Below are 16,104 nucleotides of genomic sequence, written 5' to 3' on the forward strand. Positions count from 1 at the left end.
AGTGGCAACAGGGAGCTTGAGTATGGTAGCCGTTTTTGAAACTGACTCGATTCAAGCAAACATCGGTCATATTCCCAAATTTGTTCGAACTCTTCGCCGTGACATTGATATTCCTGCAAAGCGGCATTGGAGTTGAAGATAAGCGTTTAGCCATTGATGCGATCAAACACTGTACGCAGAATAGCCTTGTTTCTAAACCATTTCAGGCAGACGATTGGTACTGAGACGTGATGTTTGCACCTTGTAAAGATGGAAGGCATGTTCAGAAGATGTCGGTATGCGAGTACTGATAGGCGAAGGTTGGGGTTTCAAAGTCCAAAAGAGGAAGCTCAACCTGCCGTGCCCCGCTCCCTGCCCCTCGGCCACCTGCAAAGTACCACCTCCGGGGATGTTTGTCTTGGGGTACCGTGGCGATAACAGAAAGATAAGCATTTTGATTTAACACCTCAATGGAAGACGTGTAAACACTTTATTCTGTAGAAAAGGTACAGCACTAATCATTTCTCTCCAAGCACATACACATACTCGACATCTGTAATCATGGGCAAAGAACGTCAAGCAGTCATCGGCAATGCCAAAAACTTCTGGCTACATTCGTCAAAGCATAACAGATTCGATCTTACACATCCAGAATCTCCGTCCAGCGAACCAATTTCACCGCGACTGGACCTGACTACATCAAACACGCCCATTACTCTGGATCCGAAAAAGACAGCCCTTGTGATCATAGACATGCAGAACTTTTTCCTATCCGAAGGTTTCGGAAGGAAGAAGGGTGCGGGACACACAGCAACCAAGAACTTGGAGCAATTCGCCATTCCTGCAGCGAGGAAAGCGGGTATACAAGTTATCTGGTTGAATTGGGGATTGACGGACGAAGACCTCGACGTCATGCCACCAGCTATCAAGCGCGCCTTCGGCTTTGAAGCCATTGTCGATGACGAGGATGAAGAAGTTGAAGCCGAGACAGCAGAGGGAGATGTCTTCAGAGAGCAAGACGGTGAAGCAGGTACGCCCAAGGCTCAACCTCAGGACACAGTTGTACTGGAGAATGGCAAGGACAAACGTATCTACAAGGGTCTCGGATCTTGGTGTGGAGAGGTGAAACTCGCAGATGGCTCGACAGTTGACGCAGGAAATCTACTCATGCGCGACGCCTGGAACTCGGCTCTGTACCCTCCTCTCGACACCATGTATACCGAAGGACTGAACCTCCCTTCCAACCCAGACATATGGATCCACAAAGATCGTATGAGCGGTATGTGGGGGGCGCGCACCGATTGCGAAGATTTCCTGCAGAAGCAGGGGATCAAAAGTCTGCTCTTTGCCGGTGTCAATACGGATCAGTGCGTCAGTGGTACCTTCACAGATGCGTTCAGCAAAGGTTATGACTGCGTGATGCTCAGAGATGCATGCGGTACTACAAGTCCGGAGTTCTCTCAACAATGCATCGAGTTCAACGCGGCGAAGAGTTGGGGGTTTGTGGCCACGTGCGAAGACCTCGCAAAGGGGGTAGATGATATGGTTGGTCAATAGGCAACTGGATAGCTCGTGTATAACTTATATTTCAGGCAAGCTCGGTCTTCGCAGTAGCCAACGGATATCCGAGAGCTTCGCAAGAGTGTTGTAGATCATGTTGCTGTGTATTGTCAGATTGCGGATGTCATCTAGCTGTTCCGGCTTTTTCCATGTCAGCAGTCTGACATGAAGACCGAGTTGATTCTTACTCTACCTCAGCTTTCGAGTTTCTTGACGTGTTACTGCAGGTACGCGTTCTTCCAGGGCTTTTGTGCTACGAAGGATCAAGCATTGTCTACTCCATCCAAACGTCCTCCTTTCAACACAAACTTGTCGCTGACCAGATATGAAAGGTCTCTAGCTGAAGTGTCTGGATTGAACGTCCCAGACCTGATGAGAAAGTCTCGATGACGCTTTCTTCGTCTCTAGCCATCGAGTCACCACCATACTGTGGTCGACCAGTATCGTCGGTCTGGATCTCCACGCAAATGCTTGATTAAAGGGTGCGACCAACACTACTTCATTGTGGTGGCCGCTGACACGTTCCTTCCGTCCGAGAGCTCTATCGCCAATTTCGCAGTGCACTCCGGACACTGTTCGTTGGTTCAGTGTGAAGAAAACCTCAGGTGCTCCGAGTGTCATCAAGTGGAACGAGAAGTGCCGTGGATGGTGTGTGGTGCATTGAGATGAGTGGACCATCCTTGTGTTTGACTCCGGGATGGACTCCGTATGCAGAACGGATTTGTTCTGATACTAGTGAGGTACGTGTGTCGGTCGGTGTCAATGATTGTGTGCTTTGACTGGCCGATAGATGTTTCTTCTCGGGACCGCTGAAGATTCCAAGAGCACGGCGTAGAGTAGAGCAAAGATACGTCCGTTAGGTGGTGTTTGACACCAAGGTAACGTTTCGTCTGCTGAGCATCGACAAGCGAAATATTTGAGGTGTGGGCACGTGTCTGAACCCTTCATCCTCGCAAGGAGCCATTTTCGGCAGGGTGCATGGGAACTGACAACGCATAGGCCCTTGCATGTTTCGGTCTTCACAACCAGGTGTGTAGTCACGGTCAATGCAGTTGATTGCTTTTTTGAATGTAGCTACCTATGCTTTTGCGGCAAAGAAGCTGATCAAACTGCCGAATGCAAGACCGGCTACGAGACACAAGCCCATAAACCCACCCGATGCCTCTCTTTCCTCCGGGTCGACCCATTCGGCAGCGCCCATCATACACATGCTGCCAAGATAGCCGTTGGTTAGGCCGAACAGCAATTGTACAACGACTAGGTAAAACAAATCGCTGTTGACAACAGCACCTTGACCACGAATGTTGCAGAGGTGGTATAGGGGGATGAAGCCAACACGAGCGATAGAAAGTACGAAGATGAGCTTTGGACGATGTATGAGTGAAAGGCTAGGAACAGCAGGTAGCAAGCGACCGAGTAGGTCACCAGCGTTCCAGAAGAGGAACGCCAGAGGGATGAAGGAAGGCGCTTGGAAAAGACGGGATGAGGTGTCTGACTGTCTGACACTCAAGATACGTTGGGTGTAAATGGGAAACATCATAGTAACGGTGAATGTCAAGAAGACAGCAGCCGCGAGCCAGCGCAGCTTACGGAAAAGGACAGCAAGTGGCACAGACTTCCTGCTGCGCTGCTCGATGCTGTCAACAGAGGATGCCAGATCTTCGTGAGCCGTGACGGCTTTCTTCGTGTTATGTTGTCTGACAAGAAAGAAGAAAGCGAGGAGTGTAGAGGCGCAGATGACAGTCGCGGTCAGGAAGTATGCGAAAGCAGCGGTTCCAGGCACCGCTGGAGAAGTATCTGATCCATCTGGAGACTTCTCATCTGACGGCGACTTGGCCACAGAAAGCACCGAAAGGATTTGAGCGATGCAGGGGAGGACGCCGGCAACGCCCTGGCCTGTCATGATGGCCTGGGTATAACGCGGCTGACCAAAGCCGGACACGAAAGCGAAGACGCCGTTCTGGCACAGGCCGGCGGCGAGACTGGTGACGAAGACGATGAAGATGAGAAAGGCAAAGTAGGCGTTGGCGCTAACACCAAGAGCAAACCATGTCGAGAGGGCGAGCAGTGCGAAGGCGACGAGGTTGATCAACAGAGACATGACGATACGACGAGGATACGAAGCGCGAGCCTGCATATTGGTGAGAACTAACATGCTGCCCAGGTTGGTGATGCTGGAGACAGCGAGCTCTGAGGCCTGGAAATTGTCCAGGAGACGGTCACTCGATGCGAAGCGGCTCTGGAAGTACGGCCCGGCGGCGAGCAGCATGTTCCACGCCCATAGCATTGCCACACCGAGCAGCAGGAAGATTGAGTATTCCGCCCATGAAAAGGACGAAGACTCCCGTAGCTCTTGTCTTTGTTGTTCCTCCTCGACTGATCCTCCCTCGATCGGCTCGTAGTCCTGCTCTTGCTGCCATAGCTGCCGTACGCGCTCCATGTTCGAATCGGTGTTTGTGTTGTATGGCTCGACTTCTGAGGTATATGTGTAGATGGGATCAGTCTCGGTGCTGGTGTAAATGTTTTCGTTGATTCATGGTCAGTCTAGTCAACAGGTCATGATCCAACCTTGATGTACGCGTGATGAGGGAGACGGGCATTCGACCCGTACGTCGGCAATGCCAAGCTTGCACAAATGACACCACAAATTGCATAAATGTAGAACACCCACCTTTTTGATGTTGGGTCTGTCTATAGGAAGAATTCGCACGGTGTCAATAGCACAATGTGTTCGTTGGGCAGTTCGAGTCTTGATCTTTTGGAAGAGTGAGATCGTTTCCTTTTGCTTTTTGCTATTCTACAGTAGATGAGTGTTCCTCCGATCTCCCCTCTTCATAGCTCAATGCAACATTCTGCAAAGCTTCAGTGCTTTTGTCGAATCATTATCAATTCGGAAAATTCAGAACGCAGCAGAATAAATCAATTTCAAGCATCGCTGTCCTCCGAGCTTCTTCCTTCGTGTTCGTGTTTTACACTCTCGATCCTCTCGTTTCCCTCATCGCTTCGATTAGCAAGGCTCGAACAGAACCTCGTGGGCGGTGTATGTGCCAGGGTGCTTAGGGGGAGCCATGGTGCTACCACAACCGTTGAGGGACCATGGATCTTCGCTCAGCATGTCGATGTCGCCAGATTTTCCGTCAATCGAGCTGGTTGGGGTTTGGAGACCGTAACCTTCGACAGAATGCATGGGAGTGTCAGGGTCAATCACCTGGGTGAGACCTGCTAAGGTCTTGAAGGTAGACTTTGAGGTGATAGGAGACGACACTCTGGAGCTGAACTCTCCCATGACACTGTCAGCGCGTTCGGACGAGGACTGGCCACTCTCATCTGCAGATGGGCCTCCAGCCTGTGACTTCCCCTGGAAGACGGGTTGACTTCTGATTGGTGTCAAACGACGGATGGGACCGTCATCTTCATCGTCCTCGATCAAGAAGCTGACGCGCTTGTGAACCTTTGCCTTCTTACCGACCTTGGTCTTGGTAACCTTAACCTTAGGCTTAGCTGCAATCTTCGTCTTGGCCTTGCCCTTGTCGCCGACATCTTCCTCGAAGCCGTCGATTAGAGGGACTTCGAGACCACGACTGCGGAATGCTGTAGCAACATCTAGAACAAAGTCAACGTACTGTCCCTGCAGATAGTGCCTGGCTGAAGTGATGTCGGCAGCAGGAATCTTTCCATCGAAGATCACGACGTTAGGCGTAGCTACACGAGTATGCTTTACGGCGTAGTCCTCCATGGCAGAGACTACGTTGAAGATGGGGCGCTTTCTGACGTGGAACTTGATGATGTGATGAATGCTGGACATCTTCTCGGGGTCGTTCGTGCCATAGCCGACGACAATTGCTGGGCGGAGGTTTTGATCGAGGATCCAAGATAGACCCTCAACTTTGAGCAGAGGGATCTTACGTGCACGTAGAGATCCGAGGGCGATGTCCATGACATTGCCTGTATAGTGTCAGCAAAGATCGTCAAGCGGAAGACATAGATTGAACAAACCCTCATTGTCGTCAGTGACTTTGTTAGAGACACCCATGGTGTAGTTGGAGTAGGTTGGTTTTGGAGGTAATCTTGTTGAGACAGATATTTATGTCGGGTAGCATAGAGAGTCTGCTTGTGTGAGAGCAGGGTAGAGTAAGAGCTGCGATTCCAATTAGTTAGGAAGGCGCGGTTGAGAAGATTGTCGCGAAGTAAGTCGCAGCGTGCAAAAGAGTGCAAACGCTCAGTAGAGAACGGAACAAGAGCTGACTTGCGGCCAAGGAAGGTGCAGATGACAAACTCGAAGTAAGTCGCAGCGTGCAAAAGATGTGCAGGCTCTCAGAGGGGAGCGGAGTGAGATTGAAACTGCGGTCAAGAAAGGTGCAGGTTCCAAACGTGAAGTGAGTCGCAGCGTGCAAAGGAAGGGCAGACTCTCAGAGGAAAGCGGAGTGAGATTTGAACTGCAGCCAAGGAAGCTGCGGAAGGAGGTGACGTAAAGTAAGGCGAAGTGCGCAAAGCAAGCATACACTCCAAGAGTAGAGATCGGGGTGAATGCTGCACTTTCTACTCCCAAGAGAAGTCAAGGCAGACGAATCGCGCGAAGCAAAGCGCGGCGTGCAAAGGAATCGCCCCACTCTAAGAGCAGAGATTGATGTGAAGGCTGTGCTTCCCACTCGCAATGGAGGGTAGATGCGCGAGGCAAACCACAGCGTGCGAAGAGAACGCCTACTCGAAGAGCAGAGAGCGAGGTGATTTTGACTTACGAAGTCTGTGCGCGTGAGACGTGGCGGGGTTGTGTTGATAAGTGGTGATGGATGAGAGAGATAGATGAGCAAGGGGAAGGACTGGGGAGGAGTGGTAGGTAGAAGAAGAGGTTGAGGGTGGAAGAAGGTCGTACTTATAGCAACTGGTTCAAGGCTCCTTCCTGATTAAGTTGAGGAATTGATGGCTTCCAACACGCTCTCAGTCGGGGGGTTGCTCTTTGCTTTCTGGATGGAGATGGCTGATTACACGGCAGAGGCCTCCGAATGAGGAAGGAACGATAGCAGAGGTGGTAACTATGAAAGGATGTCATATGAGCTGAGTGGTTGACTCTACGCAGTACTGTGCCAAAGCTGAGGCTTGCTGGCACTACCATACTTGGCCTGCCAGGCAAAAAAGTACATAAGTGCAGCGAGTGGTTGACCAACAAGGCAGAACGAAACCCAAAAGATAAGATTGCCCAAAAGCTTTCCATTGCCTCCCTTCATTCTGGCCAATGGGTCTGTCAAGAAGATCAAAGGTAACTGGACCATCATACCAGCGAAGGCGACACCTGGATTTTGTTAGCATTGGAAAATCCAGATACAAACCATGTAATCTTACCGAGAATGTTATGAGTTGGAACGCCGACCAGCAACTCATGCAGCACACCGGAAAAGAGAAAGGTCATGATCTGAGCGACGAGTGGCGGCACTCCTCTTCCAATCATAGGTGAGTAGATGTGTCGCTTCATGAATTGAAAGACTGGCTTGTTCCAGCTGGACCAGTAGCCTCTAACTCCACTACTGTTCCACCAGTCTCCGTAGAACTCTCTATCACCGAAACGCATGACCTCTGCGAGAGCATTCAGGAATGATTGAAAGAGAGCGTAGAATCCGGCAAGCCAGCAAAAGAGGGAGATAGTCGAGAGTTTCATGAGACGCTCCGCAAAAGAGGGCAGATCAAGCGAAGAAATTGTTCCCAAAGAGTTTCGCAACAATGGAGCTGCATACTGAGCGCTCGCGATCCAGATGACAATGCTGAGGCCGATAACTTCGACACAACGCTTGAAGACAAAAGGCCATCGGATCTTTTCTGATCTGGGATAGACAGGCTGATAGATCAACGTTGGAGCCCACCAGAAGTAGGTTAGGTTGTGGAGCGTGATATTTTGAGGGTATGGGCACGAGCTGTAGAGCTCTGGAACTTCACTGGCGTAAGGATATAGCAAGGCGTGGCGCAAATCGCGATTGGTGAACGCGTACGAGCATGTTTTGAGCCAGACGATGACGGCGTGTAGTTCGCACAATGTACCAATGCCAGGGTGATGGATATGGTAGTAGACGACGTAGGTCGCAAGGGCCAGGTTCAGAGTTGCGTTGACACCATGGGCTAAAGCGATCAGGTGCCACGCGGTGCGGAAGGCTCGTAGCTCCTGCCTTCGCTGGCTCGAGTTGGCCGCGGCATCGACACCCGTCTTTTTTGCTCTAGCTAGGGCACCCTTGGCTTGCTGGGCAGCAACAAGTTCGATGATATAGGCAACGAATAGGTGACAAGGAACAAGGAAATAGAGAATACTACCATAGACGACATCCTGGCGGCGGTAATCATGGCAGCGAACACAGATCAAGACACCATACTGGAATAATCAGCCAAGATCAATACATGGAACTTTCCTAAACAGGTCACAATACCTTTTTGAAGTTCTCAATCATCAAGCGCAGATTAGAAACGACTGCGGCAGTTAGTGTTGATCTGACATGTTGTATCTGCGGTCAGATACTGACTGATTACCAGGGCACCCAAATTCCTGAATCCAGTAAAACTGGTAGGCGCTACCGAGTCCTGGCTGAGGCATGAAGCTCTGGTGGTAGAATGCACTGCAAAGGTGTGTCTATATTTCTTGGGTGGTTGGGCTCCGGATTTCTCGGTTCTCTTCGTCTCGACTGTGCCAAGCCGCTGCAAGACCAACTTCTCCGGACGATCTGTTGGAACTTCATGGCTGGTCGTGATGGCTGTATCAATGAGGGACGCCATGTTTCAGGAGCTTTGGAGCTGTTTGCGCAAGTGGGGGAGGAAGCGGATCGGCTCTGATATGAAGTCTTAAGTACAGTATCAGGTCAATCAACTACCTATCTATTTTGTTGACAGCCAAGCGACAGAGAGGGGTTTCTGCGGCAAAGCATTCAACATGGTGGTTTGAAAGAACAATTGGAGCAAACAAACCACATCTTGGACGCGTCAAGAAGGAGCTACCATGCAGTTGGGGATCACGTACCAGGCGTATGCGGTTTGCTTATGCAGCACATCATCCTCTCACTATTCCCAACAATAACTCTGGCTATTGTACGGAGTAGAGTGGTGCACAATGGCCTTCGCTATTCAACTGTTCAGCAAGAGGGCATCATGATTTAGGTCCAGCAGTAATCATCTCCCAGACATTCCATATATCCGTGCATTTCCACAGCCAATTGTTACCATCTTGCCTATTGCTGGAACAAGGCACGTTGAATAAGCAAAGCCATTGCGCTGGATATCATGTTCCTGCAGTTGACGCTGCCGACTTCCCCACCAGATTCAGCCAAGCGCGCTAGTGATGCAGGAATATGTCCAGGCGTTATTGTTGGCCAACGTGTCATTCCGACTTTCCCGATCTCCATGTTCACATCTCCTGCGTCGCTAGTAATTGTGGCCCCGAGGAATGATCTAACTATTGATGGACATTTCTATTCACTTTTAACCATTTGTTCCTAGCTTGGATTTGCTGAGCGTTGTTGCCGCAAATTCATCCAGGTCAAAAAGCACCTCGTCTTATCTGGCGCGTAGAGCTGGGTATTGTCGAGCTCAAGCCTTTGCGCAACGCGTGTCCGAACCAGAGCTGCTTATACAAGACATCATTGCTGAAGTGTTGTCCTTCCTAGCTTTCCAAGCATCATGGATCAAGGAGATCAAGGCGGAGGCCATGATGGCTTCATCAAAAGAACCCGATTGTCTCGACGTACGTATTCCTGGACTTCCTGCATCGTCCTCCCTGTCTGGGGCTATCGAGTTGCATGCCATACTGACACTACACAGGCCCTGCTACTGACTACAGCGCGAACATGGCACAGTACGTGCACAATCGCCGACCACAGTACAAAGGAACCATGGGATTTGAGATGGAGAGACCCAGTGCTAGTTACGTGATAGACGTGAGTTTTTGCTCGGGGTCCGCTCAGATAGACGGTATAATGAAAGATTATATGTTGACACCGATCATAGATGCTCCTGCCGCCTGCCCGCAGAGGGAATGCAGTAGATTCAGTACCAGCTAGACATTTACATTCGTCTCTCAACAAGATGCGCCATCCTGTCAATGTAGTCAAATGGACACCAGAAGGCAGGCGTCTTCTCACCGGTTCGACAAGTGGTGAATTTACGCTTTGGAACGGAACGGCATTCAACTTCGAGACGATTATGCAGGTCAGCAGACTCGCGGCAGTTTTACAAGACATCTCACTAATGTATGAGGCTAGGCTCATGACAGTGCTGTACGAGCCGTGGCCTACTCACACAGCAACGACTGGCTCATTTCAGCCGAACAAGCTGGTATTGTCAAATACTGGCAGCCCAACTTCAACAACGTCAAGTCAATACAGGCGCACAACGACCCCGTCCGAGATTTGGCCTTTGCGCCTACCGATACCAAGTTCGTGACAGCAGCGGATGACGCTCACCTCAAAATCTTCGACTTCGCCGGTGGTGTAGAGGAACTCGTGCTGGAAGGTCACCAGTGGGACGCTAAATGCGTAGACTGGCATCCGACCAAAGGATTGTTGGTGTCTGGTTCGAAAGACCATCAAATCAAGCTCTGGGACCCTCGAAACGGACGATGCCTTACCACTCTCCATGGGCACAAAAACACAGTGAGTAAGACGCTCTTCGAGCCGACAAACGGCGTTCTGCTGGCATCTTGTGCTCGCGATTCTACCGCAAGAGTTTTCGACATACGTATGATGCGAGACGTCTTCCTACTGCGTGGCCACGAAAAGGACATCAGCACGCTTGCGTGGCACCCTATCCATTCGAACTTTTTAACTACTGGAGGCGCTGACGGTGCCATGCATCACTACCTGCTGGACGAGCAGAATCTCCCCGCTGGATCAGCACCTACACTATCTCCATACGACGCGCCTGAAAACTCGGATGCGCCTGCCCAAACCATCAATCCCGCACATCGGGTGACATACGCCCACGATTTTGCCATCTGGAGTCTGGACTGGCATCCTCTCGGACATATACTGGCGTCCGGATCAAACGACCGAGCAACCAGATTCTGGTCAAGACCAAGGCCTGGAGACAATACATACAAAGATGATCGATGGCATATTGGTCAAACAGCAGCAGAAGCTCAAGGGACATGGAAGCGCACAACAGATCGCACAGCTAGAGATGAAGAGGAGGAACTTGAGGACGAGGCAGATGGCCTTGTCGATCAACAGATGCCTACTCGACAGAACATGCTGCCAGGTCTCGCTGGTCTCCCAGGCATCTCAGCGCCGAGGGCTGCATTCCCAGACGGAACCAGTACTGGCGGAGCTCAACCACTGCCCATGCCAGGTATGGGCGGAAACGGCCTGCCATTCCCAGCCGGCCCCTCAATGCTTGGTGGTCAGAGCCTTCCATTTGCCCTGCCTCAGGGAGGTGTACCACCCCTACCCGCCAACATGGATATGGAGAAACTAAAACAGATGTTCGGTGGGCAACTTCCGCCTATGCCTCCTCCAGGTGGGCAGCAAGGGTTCCCACCTCCACCACCGCTTGGTTTCCCAGGTGGCCCGCCGCCCCCGATGCCTTTCCCGGGTTTTGCCGGTGCGCCTCCAATGCCTCCTCCTGGCTTTCCAGGATTTCCAGGCAATGCACCTCTAGATTTACAAGGGCAAAACAGAAGGAGAGCGCCGTTACCTAGTCAGAGCGAGAGCTTGCAAGAGGAAATCAGAAGAGGGAAATATTCACGAACAAGGTAATATCATTCGGAACTAGCCGTAGGATAAGCAGAACAGCATCAGCTTTATTTACGGGGCACAAAATCAAAGCCCATTCTATCCGTTAGATGTGAGCCAAGCCTGATGCTTCGAACTCGAAACAATGCTGTGGTTTGTGCTCATGCTGAGAAGAGATTGTACGACTTGTGCAATAAGCCTCAGCGAATCAACAAGAAGTTGTGCAACACACTGGTGAGGAAAGAGCGAGCACAAACGGCTTATGTAGCAAGCAAGGGAGTCTCGGAGATAAATGCATCCGACCGGCATCATGGGCCTGGGGAACGGCACGACATCTTCAAGACCTCGACTCGAGCTACTCGTACACTTTGCAATTCCATCTTCTGTTTCCAAAAGAGTTTTCTCTTGACGTCCCGAAGCTTCAAATCGAGAAAACATAAATACAAGATGATTGCTCTCACCATCGCACCCGAATACGGGTAAGTCAAAACGTCAAGCGAGCCAATCGCCCAGTTGGCGGGCGCAATTGCGTGCTTGGAGACTTGGAGACTTGGAGTCTTGGATGAGCTTGTTGACTAACCAATGCATGTAGCTATGTCGTCCTTACCGCCGTCGGTACCTGCTTCCTCGGAACCTGGCATGGCATAAGATGCTCGTCCTTCCGCAAGGCCGCCGGCCTGGGCTACCCTACCCCCTACGCCGACTCTGCACAACTCTCGGCCGCCTCTGCTGAAGACAAGCACAAGCTGTACTTGTTCAACTGTGCCCAAAGGGCCCATGGTACGTCATCATAGCAGTCCTTCTACAAAGACCTGCAGCCCCACAGGGTGTTTCTCGCCGGCAGTAGACCTTGTACCGTGGAACATGAGCTCGATCTCGAAGCATCATGTGCTGTCTGATACGCCTTCGTGGTGGTGCATCATCTCTATCACGAGAACCATGCTGACTGTACCCCCTACTTTAGGCAACTTCCTCGAGAACCACTACATGGCCCTCACCACATTGCTCATCGGTGGTCTTCATTACCCTCTCCTCAGCTCGGCTTTCGGTCTCATCTGGTCGCTCGGCAGAATCGTTTACGCTGTTGGATACACTTCCCAGACCAAGGAGAACGGCAAGGGCAGACTGGCCGGTGCCTTCTTCTGGCTCGCCCAGCTCGGTCTGTTCGTCAACGCTGGCCTGACTGGATACAGCATGGCATTTTAAAGAGCTTGTAGCATGATACCCACAATTCATCATACCGTCCACTTGTCGCTCGCACACTTCAATGTGTATACTAGGCTTCAGGTGCAAAATCCGATAACAAGCACCACACATGTCCTATAAAAGGAAAAAGAACGGAAGAAATGCAGAACGATGTAAGATGTGGAGCAGATTGTACAGGACTGCTACAGAATTCATCTATGTTGCTTGTTGCTGCTGGCCGTCATTCATCATATTCCATCAACACCGGGTGCACTTTCCATGAGATGGCACAAGATGACCCGAGAAGAAAATCAAACGCCTCGTCAAATGTCGTGATTGTCTGATTATGAAATTCGAAAAGAAGAAACGGTGAAGAAGGCCTTCTCGTCGGGGCGCCGGCAGCAAGACCTTTCCCGAACGCTTTTGTTATCCGCCTCCTTCCTCGTTGCTCGTCTTTCCTGACAGAGACAGCGAGATGGGTCCAATGCTTATTCCTTTTTCGTCCTTGCTGCGTAAACTCCCTTTCCTCCTAAGCGTAGGCATGCTTGCTCCGTTCTGTTGTTGAGAGCTGGTGGGTGAATCCAAGTTGGCAGCCGACATGTCGCTGCGCACACTGCTTATGCTACTAACAGAGCTGCGTCGTTTGGCTGGAACCGCACCCGCCAACTTTTCCAGGTCATCATCGTCGTCATCTTCACGTCTTCTCTTCTCAGGCACGATCGACGGCGGGGATCCCGGTTTTTCCGGTGTTGATGATTCGATGACTGGCTCTTTCTTTTCGGCAGGCGTGCTTGGTGATGCTGCAAGCATCTCCATCGTGTCCTCATCCTCATCCTCTGGATAAGATACGAGAGGCCGCATAGGGGGGCCGCCCTCGGGCGTCTTCGCAACTACGGTCTCGGGTAGTGAGGCTGCATTCTCGTCTTCGGTCTCTTCGTCTGATGCGGCGTTGAAATAAGCTTCTTCTTCCGCGTCTGTGTCTTTGAGTCCTTGCCAACGCTGGCCACCTGCAACATGACTTCGGTTTGGTGTTTCGCCCCCTTGAGTAGAAAAACTTGTGTCTTCAGGATTGTAACCGCTCTGTATTTGCTCATACTTGAGGACTAGGGCTCCAAAAGTGTTGACGTAGGTAATGCCGAGCAGCTTTTCCCTGTAGCCCTCGACCAGCGGTACGATGAGTTGTTTGAGGTTTTCACGCTTGATGAACTCAAATAATTCGAGGCAGGCCGAGTTGAGAAGGTTGTCCCGGGGCATCGTCTGGTAAACAATGTCGAGAATTGGGTCGAGTATCCTGTTTTCGATCATGTTCCGATTGTGGCTTTCGTCGTTGAGACCAATACATGTTCGGAACCACTTCAGTGCCGCTAAAAACTGTCAGCGTCGAGTGTTCGAGACCTTGCGGATTGCGAAACACATACTTAGCTTCAAATGCTTCTGGGGGCAAGAGAGCAATTGTGCCACACGACAATGTAAGCTTTCAGCAATGATGTAGTATCTACTTCGGAAATTATGTTGACGAATGAAGAAGCATAGAATTTCGACCAAATGGACGAAGAGAGAGGCTTCCTGTACAGATATAGTTTGTACTACAAAAAAGTGGTTAATAAATTGATCGCCCCTGAGACGCCTTGAGAACTTACGATTTTGGTTGTGCTCCAGGTCTTTCAAAGGTTGGAATAGGCGCTTGGCACCATCGTTGTAGAAGTTATCGACAAAACTCTCCATTTGAGCACTGGAATTGGGATTTGCGCCCCTCATCTTTGCCATGAAATCTCCGTTGGTTCTACCTAACATGTCCATGGAAGTTGAGCTGGCATGAGGATCCAAGAGGACTTTGATCGCATCAGCCATCTGGGCTTTCACGCCTAGATCGACTTCAACCAGCAACAACTCGATCAGTGTGTCCGTGAGTGGTTTGGTTTTTTGATTGATCGAGCGGAAAATGTGAGAGCGCATCATGACAGGATCATGGTCGATTAGCGCAACGAGGATATCGGTGCCAGCAACGCGTACAGAGGCCTGGTGATGGCGCAAAGCGTATGTGACAACTTCAAGAAGGCCGCCATGAATGAAGTTCTGGAAGAGATGGGCCCGTGATTGTGCCTGAATGCTTTTGGCGACAGAGCAGCACGTTTGAATGAAGTGCACGGCATCCTTCTTGCGTTGATCATCCGAGTCGGTGGTGGTGAAGATGGTGAAAAGCTCCTGAATGAAGTCTTTGCTGGACTGGATGTGGTTAACAATGTCGACCTGGTTGTAGAAAATGAGTGAATTGAGGACTGTAAAAGTAGGGTCGTCGAGAATACGGGCCAAGACAACGTCCTTGAGGTATTGCAAGCGATAAGTGGCGTGGATCTTGTTCTTGATGACAGGGTTGTCAATAGCAACAACCTCCTTGAAGCGTGACTCGTCGGCCAGGTAATGGCGATGGTTAGCCTTGTGACTGGGAAAGTCAGGATCGTACTCGAGGGCGCCGACGACACCGAGAATTGCATGGTCCGAGACGGTCAGTTCGATAATTGAAGTGTCGTTGAGCAGGATGAGCGTCTTCATAATTGTGCACAGGCGGTGAAGGGCCTGGATGTCCTCAACGTGCTCAGCGAGCTCGACCAACGGTAACAGCTTGGCCAGGTACTGTGTCTCGGGCGCCATGACGAACTTCACGAGGGCGTCCCTGCCATGAGTTGTCTGACTAGCTGCGCGCATTGTCTCTTGTACCTGGTGCAGGTTTGCAAGCTCAGGCATTGGCAACAGCAGACCCTGTCCATCTACCAGCTCGTCTGACAGGCCGTCGTATTCGTTGGGGTTCATTGCGAGCATACGCTGCTGTATGTCTGTGATAAACTCCCTGCCACGCCATTCATGTCAGCTCCGTCCTGTTTTCTGCGCGACAGAGGGCGACTCACCATATCTGGGCGCATCCATCCGCCTCCTGGAAGCTCAGCGCCATGTCGATGCCGCTTGGTTCGGTCCATACTATCAGTGTGTCTACGCAGTGCTCGTATCAGCCTTGGTCCCCCTGCTTTGGTCTTCGGTGTGTGTGTACCCTGTTGCCTCTGGTATCCGTCGTCGCGCGAGATCCTCGTTTCGAGCAGAATGCGCTGCGCATCGTCTTCGGACTGTACATATATGCGCGCTTCGTCATTCTGAAGCGGCCATGTCAGCGCATTGCCAGTGCAAAGGTTGTGCCTTGACGGCGGCGCGACTTACGGCCAAGACCTGCCCGGCGCAAAAACCAGTGCCGCGATCATACCAGTCGTTGTTCTTAAGCTCATAGACCTTGACGCGCTTGCGATCATTGAGCGGAGGAGCGGCAAGTGCCATCATCAATTAGATGTTGCGCACTGCCTGACTCCGTAGCCCAGGGGCCTTGCGATGTGTGTCTCGTGATTCTTGTGCCTTGTCGTGTCGTGATGACGCGACGCGTGCTGTCTTGTATCGGGACAAGTTGTACGCCTCGCGTGCAGTGATGATGAGGCTGATGATGGGCGCGATGGAGATGCGCAGCGGTGGGCGGCGATAGCAGGCGCGTGTTGTTCCGAGAGGCCCGTTGGACGCGCCGATGGCTTTTCTCAATCAAGGGTTTGCGACCGGCTGTTGGTGAGATGCCCGTGTCGCGCTCACGAGCCGTAACCTTTCGCTGTCGTGTGCAGCAGCGTCTCCGGGATGCTTGTCGAGCCAG

The 16,104-nt window shown here is 51.3% G+C and overlaps 6 protein-coding genes across 6 annotated transcripts; 3 read left to right on the top strand and 3 right to left on the bottom strand.

The window, feature by feature from the left end:
- Positions 1-466: 466 nt before the first annotated feature.
- On the top strand, positions 467-1,556 carry M438DRAFT_341247 (Isochorismatase hydrolase). Its single transcript, XM_029904459.1, has one exon. It carries the CDS (start codon positions 541-543, stop codon positions 1,534-1,536), a length of 996 nt encoding a protein of 331 aa, XP_029765684.1. The 5' UTR covers positions 467-540; the 3' UTR covers positions 1,537-1,556.
- A 1,061-nt stretch (positions 1,557-2,617) lies between these two features.
- Positions 2,618-5,572, bottom strand: M438DRAFT_350901 (uncharacterized protein; the record flags this gene model as incomplete). Its single annotated transcript, XM_029906680.1, has 5 exons — positions 2,618-4,049; positions 4,211-4,230; positions 4,568-5,120; positions 5,163-5,484; positions 5,536-5,572. 5 exons carry the CDS (start codon positions 5,570-5,572, stop codon positions 2,618-2,620), a joined length of 2,364 nt encoding a protein of 787 aa, XP_029765685.1.
- A 776-nt stretch (positions 5,573-6,348) lies between these two features.
- On the bottom strand, positions 6,349-8,644 carry M438DRAFT_360985 (sterol O-acyltransferase 2). The gene is made up of 5 exons (XM_029907477.1): positions 8,534-8,644; positions 8,043-8,486; positions 7,950-7,990; positions 6,880-7,894; positions 6,349-6,829 (listed from the first exon to the last, which is right to left on the bottom strand). Exons 2-5 carry the CDS (start codon positions 8,290-8,292, stop codon positions 6,609-6,611), a joined length of 1,527 nt encoding a protein of 508 aa, XP_029765686.1. The 5' UTR covers positions 8,293-8,486; positions 8,534-8,644; the 3' UTR covers positions 6,349-6,608.
- A 545-nt stretch (positions 8,645-9,189) lies between these two features.
- On the top strand, positions 9,190-11,261 carry M438DRAFT_262476 (WD40 repeat-like protein; the record flags this gene model as incomplete). The annotated part of the gene is made up of 4 exons (XM_029899822.1): positions 9,190-9,253; positions 9,331-9,446; positions 9,517-9,717; positions 9,771-11,261. The coding sequence occupies 4 exons, from the start codon at positions 9,190-9,192 to the stop codon at positions 11,259-11,261; spliced, it is 1,872 nt and encodes a 623-aa protein (XP_029765687.1).
- Positions 11,262-11,684: 423 nt separating this feature from the next.
- Positions 11,685-12,443, top strand: M438DRAFT_263977 (membrane-associated proteins in eicosanoid and glutathione metabolism; the record flags this gene model as incomplete). The annotated part of the gene is made up of 3 exons (XM_029899919.1): positions 11,685-11,716; positions 11,830-12,017; positions 12,202-12,443. The coding sequence occupies 3 exons, from the start codon at positions 11,685-11,687 to the stop codon at positions 12,441-12,443; spliced, it is 462 nt and encodes a 153-aa protein (XP_029765688.1).
- A 405-nt stretch (positions 12,444-12,848) lies between these two features.
- M438DRAFT_262449 (DUF625-domain-containing protein) lies at positions 12,849-15,749 on the bottom strand (the record flags this gene model as incomplete). Its single annotated transcript, XM_029899818.1, has 6 exons — positions 12,849-13,786; positions 13,841-14,008; positions 14,063-15,270; positions 15,329-15,410; positions 15,469-15,568; positions 15,633-15,749. The coding sequence occupies 6 exons, from the start codon at positions 15,747-15,749 to the stop codon at positions 12,849-12,851; spliced, it is 2,613 nt and encodes an 870-aa protein (XP_029765689.1).
- Positions 15,750-16,104: the final 355 nt, after the last annotated feature.

This window comes from Aureobasidium pullulans (genome assembly GCF_000721785.1).
Source record: "Aureobasidium pullulans EXF-150 unplaced genomic scaffold scaffold_1, whole genome shotgun sequence".
Taxonomy (NCBI): Eukaryota; Fungi; Ascomycota; class Dothideomycetes; order Dothideales; family Saccotheciaceae; genus Aureobasidium; species Aureobasidium pullulans.

Coding starts and splice junctions, on each gene's coding strand:
- M438DRAFT_341247 (XM_029904459.1), top strand. CDS start 541: ATGGGCAAAGAACGTCAAGCAGTCATCGGCAATGCCAAAAACTTCTGG.
- M438DRAFT_360985 (XM_029907477.1), bottom strand. CDS start 8,292: ATGGCGTCCCTCATTGATACAGCCATCACGACCAGCCATGAAGTTCCA. Junction 7,991..8,042: donor TTTGGGTGCCCTGGTAATCA/GTCAGTATCTGA, acceptor TAACTGCCGCAG/TCGTTTCTAATCTGCGCTTG. Junction 6,830..6,879: donor TCCAACTCATAACATTCTCG/GTAAGATTACAT, acceptor AACAAAATCCAG/GTGTCGCCTTCGCTGGTATG.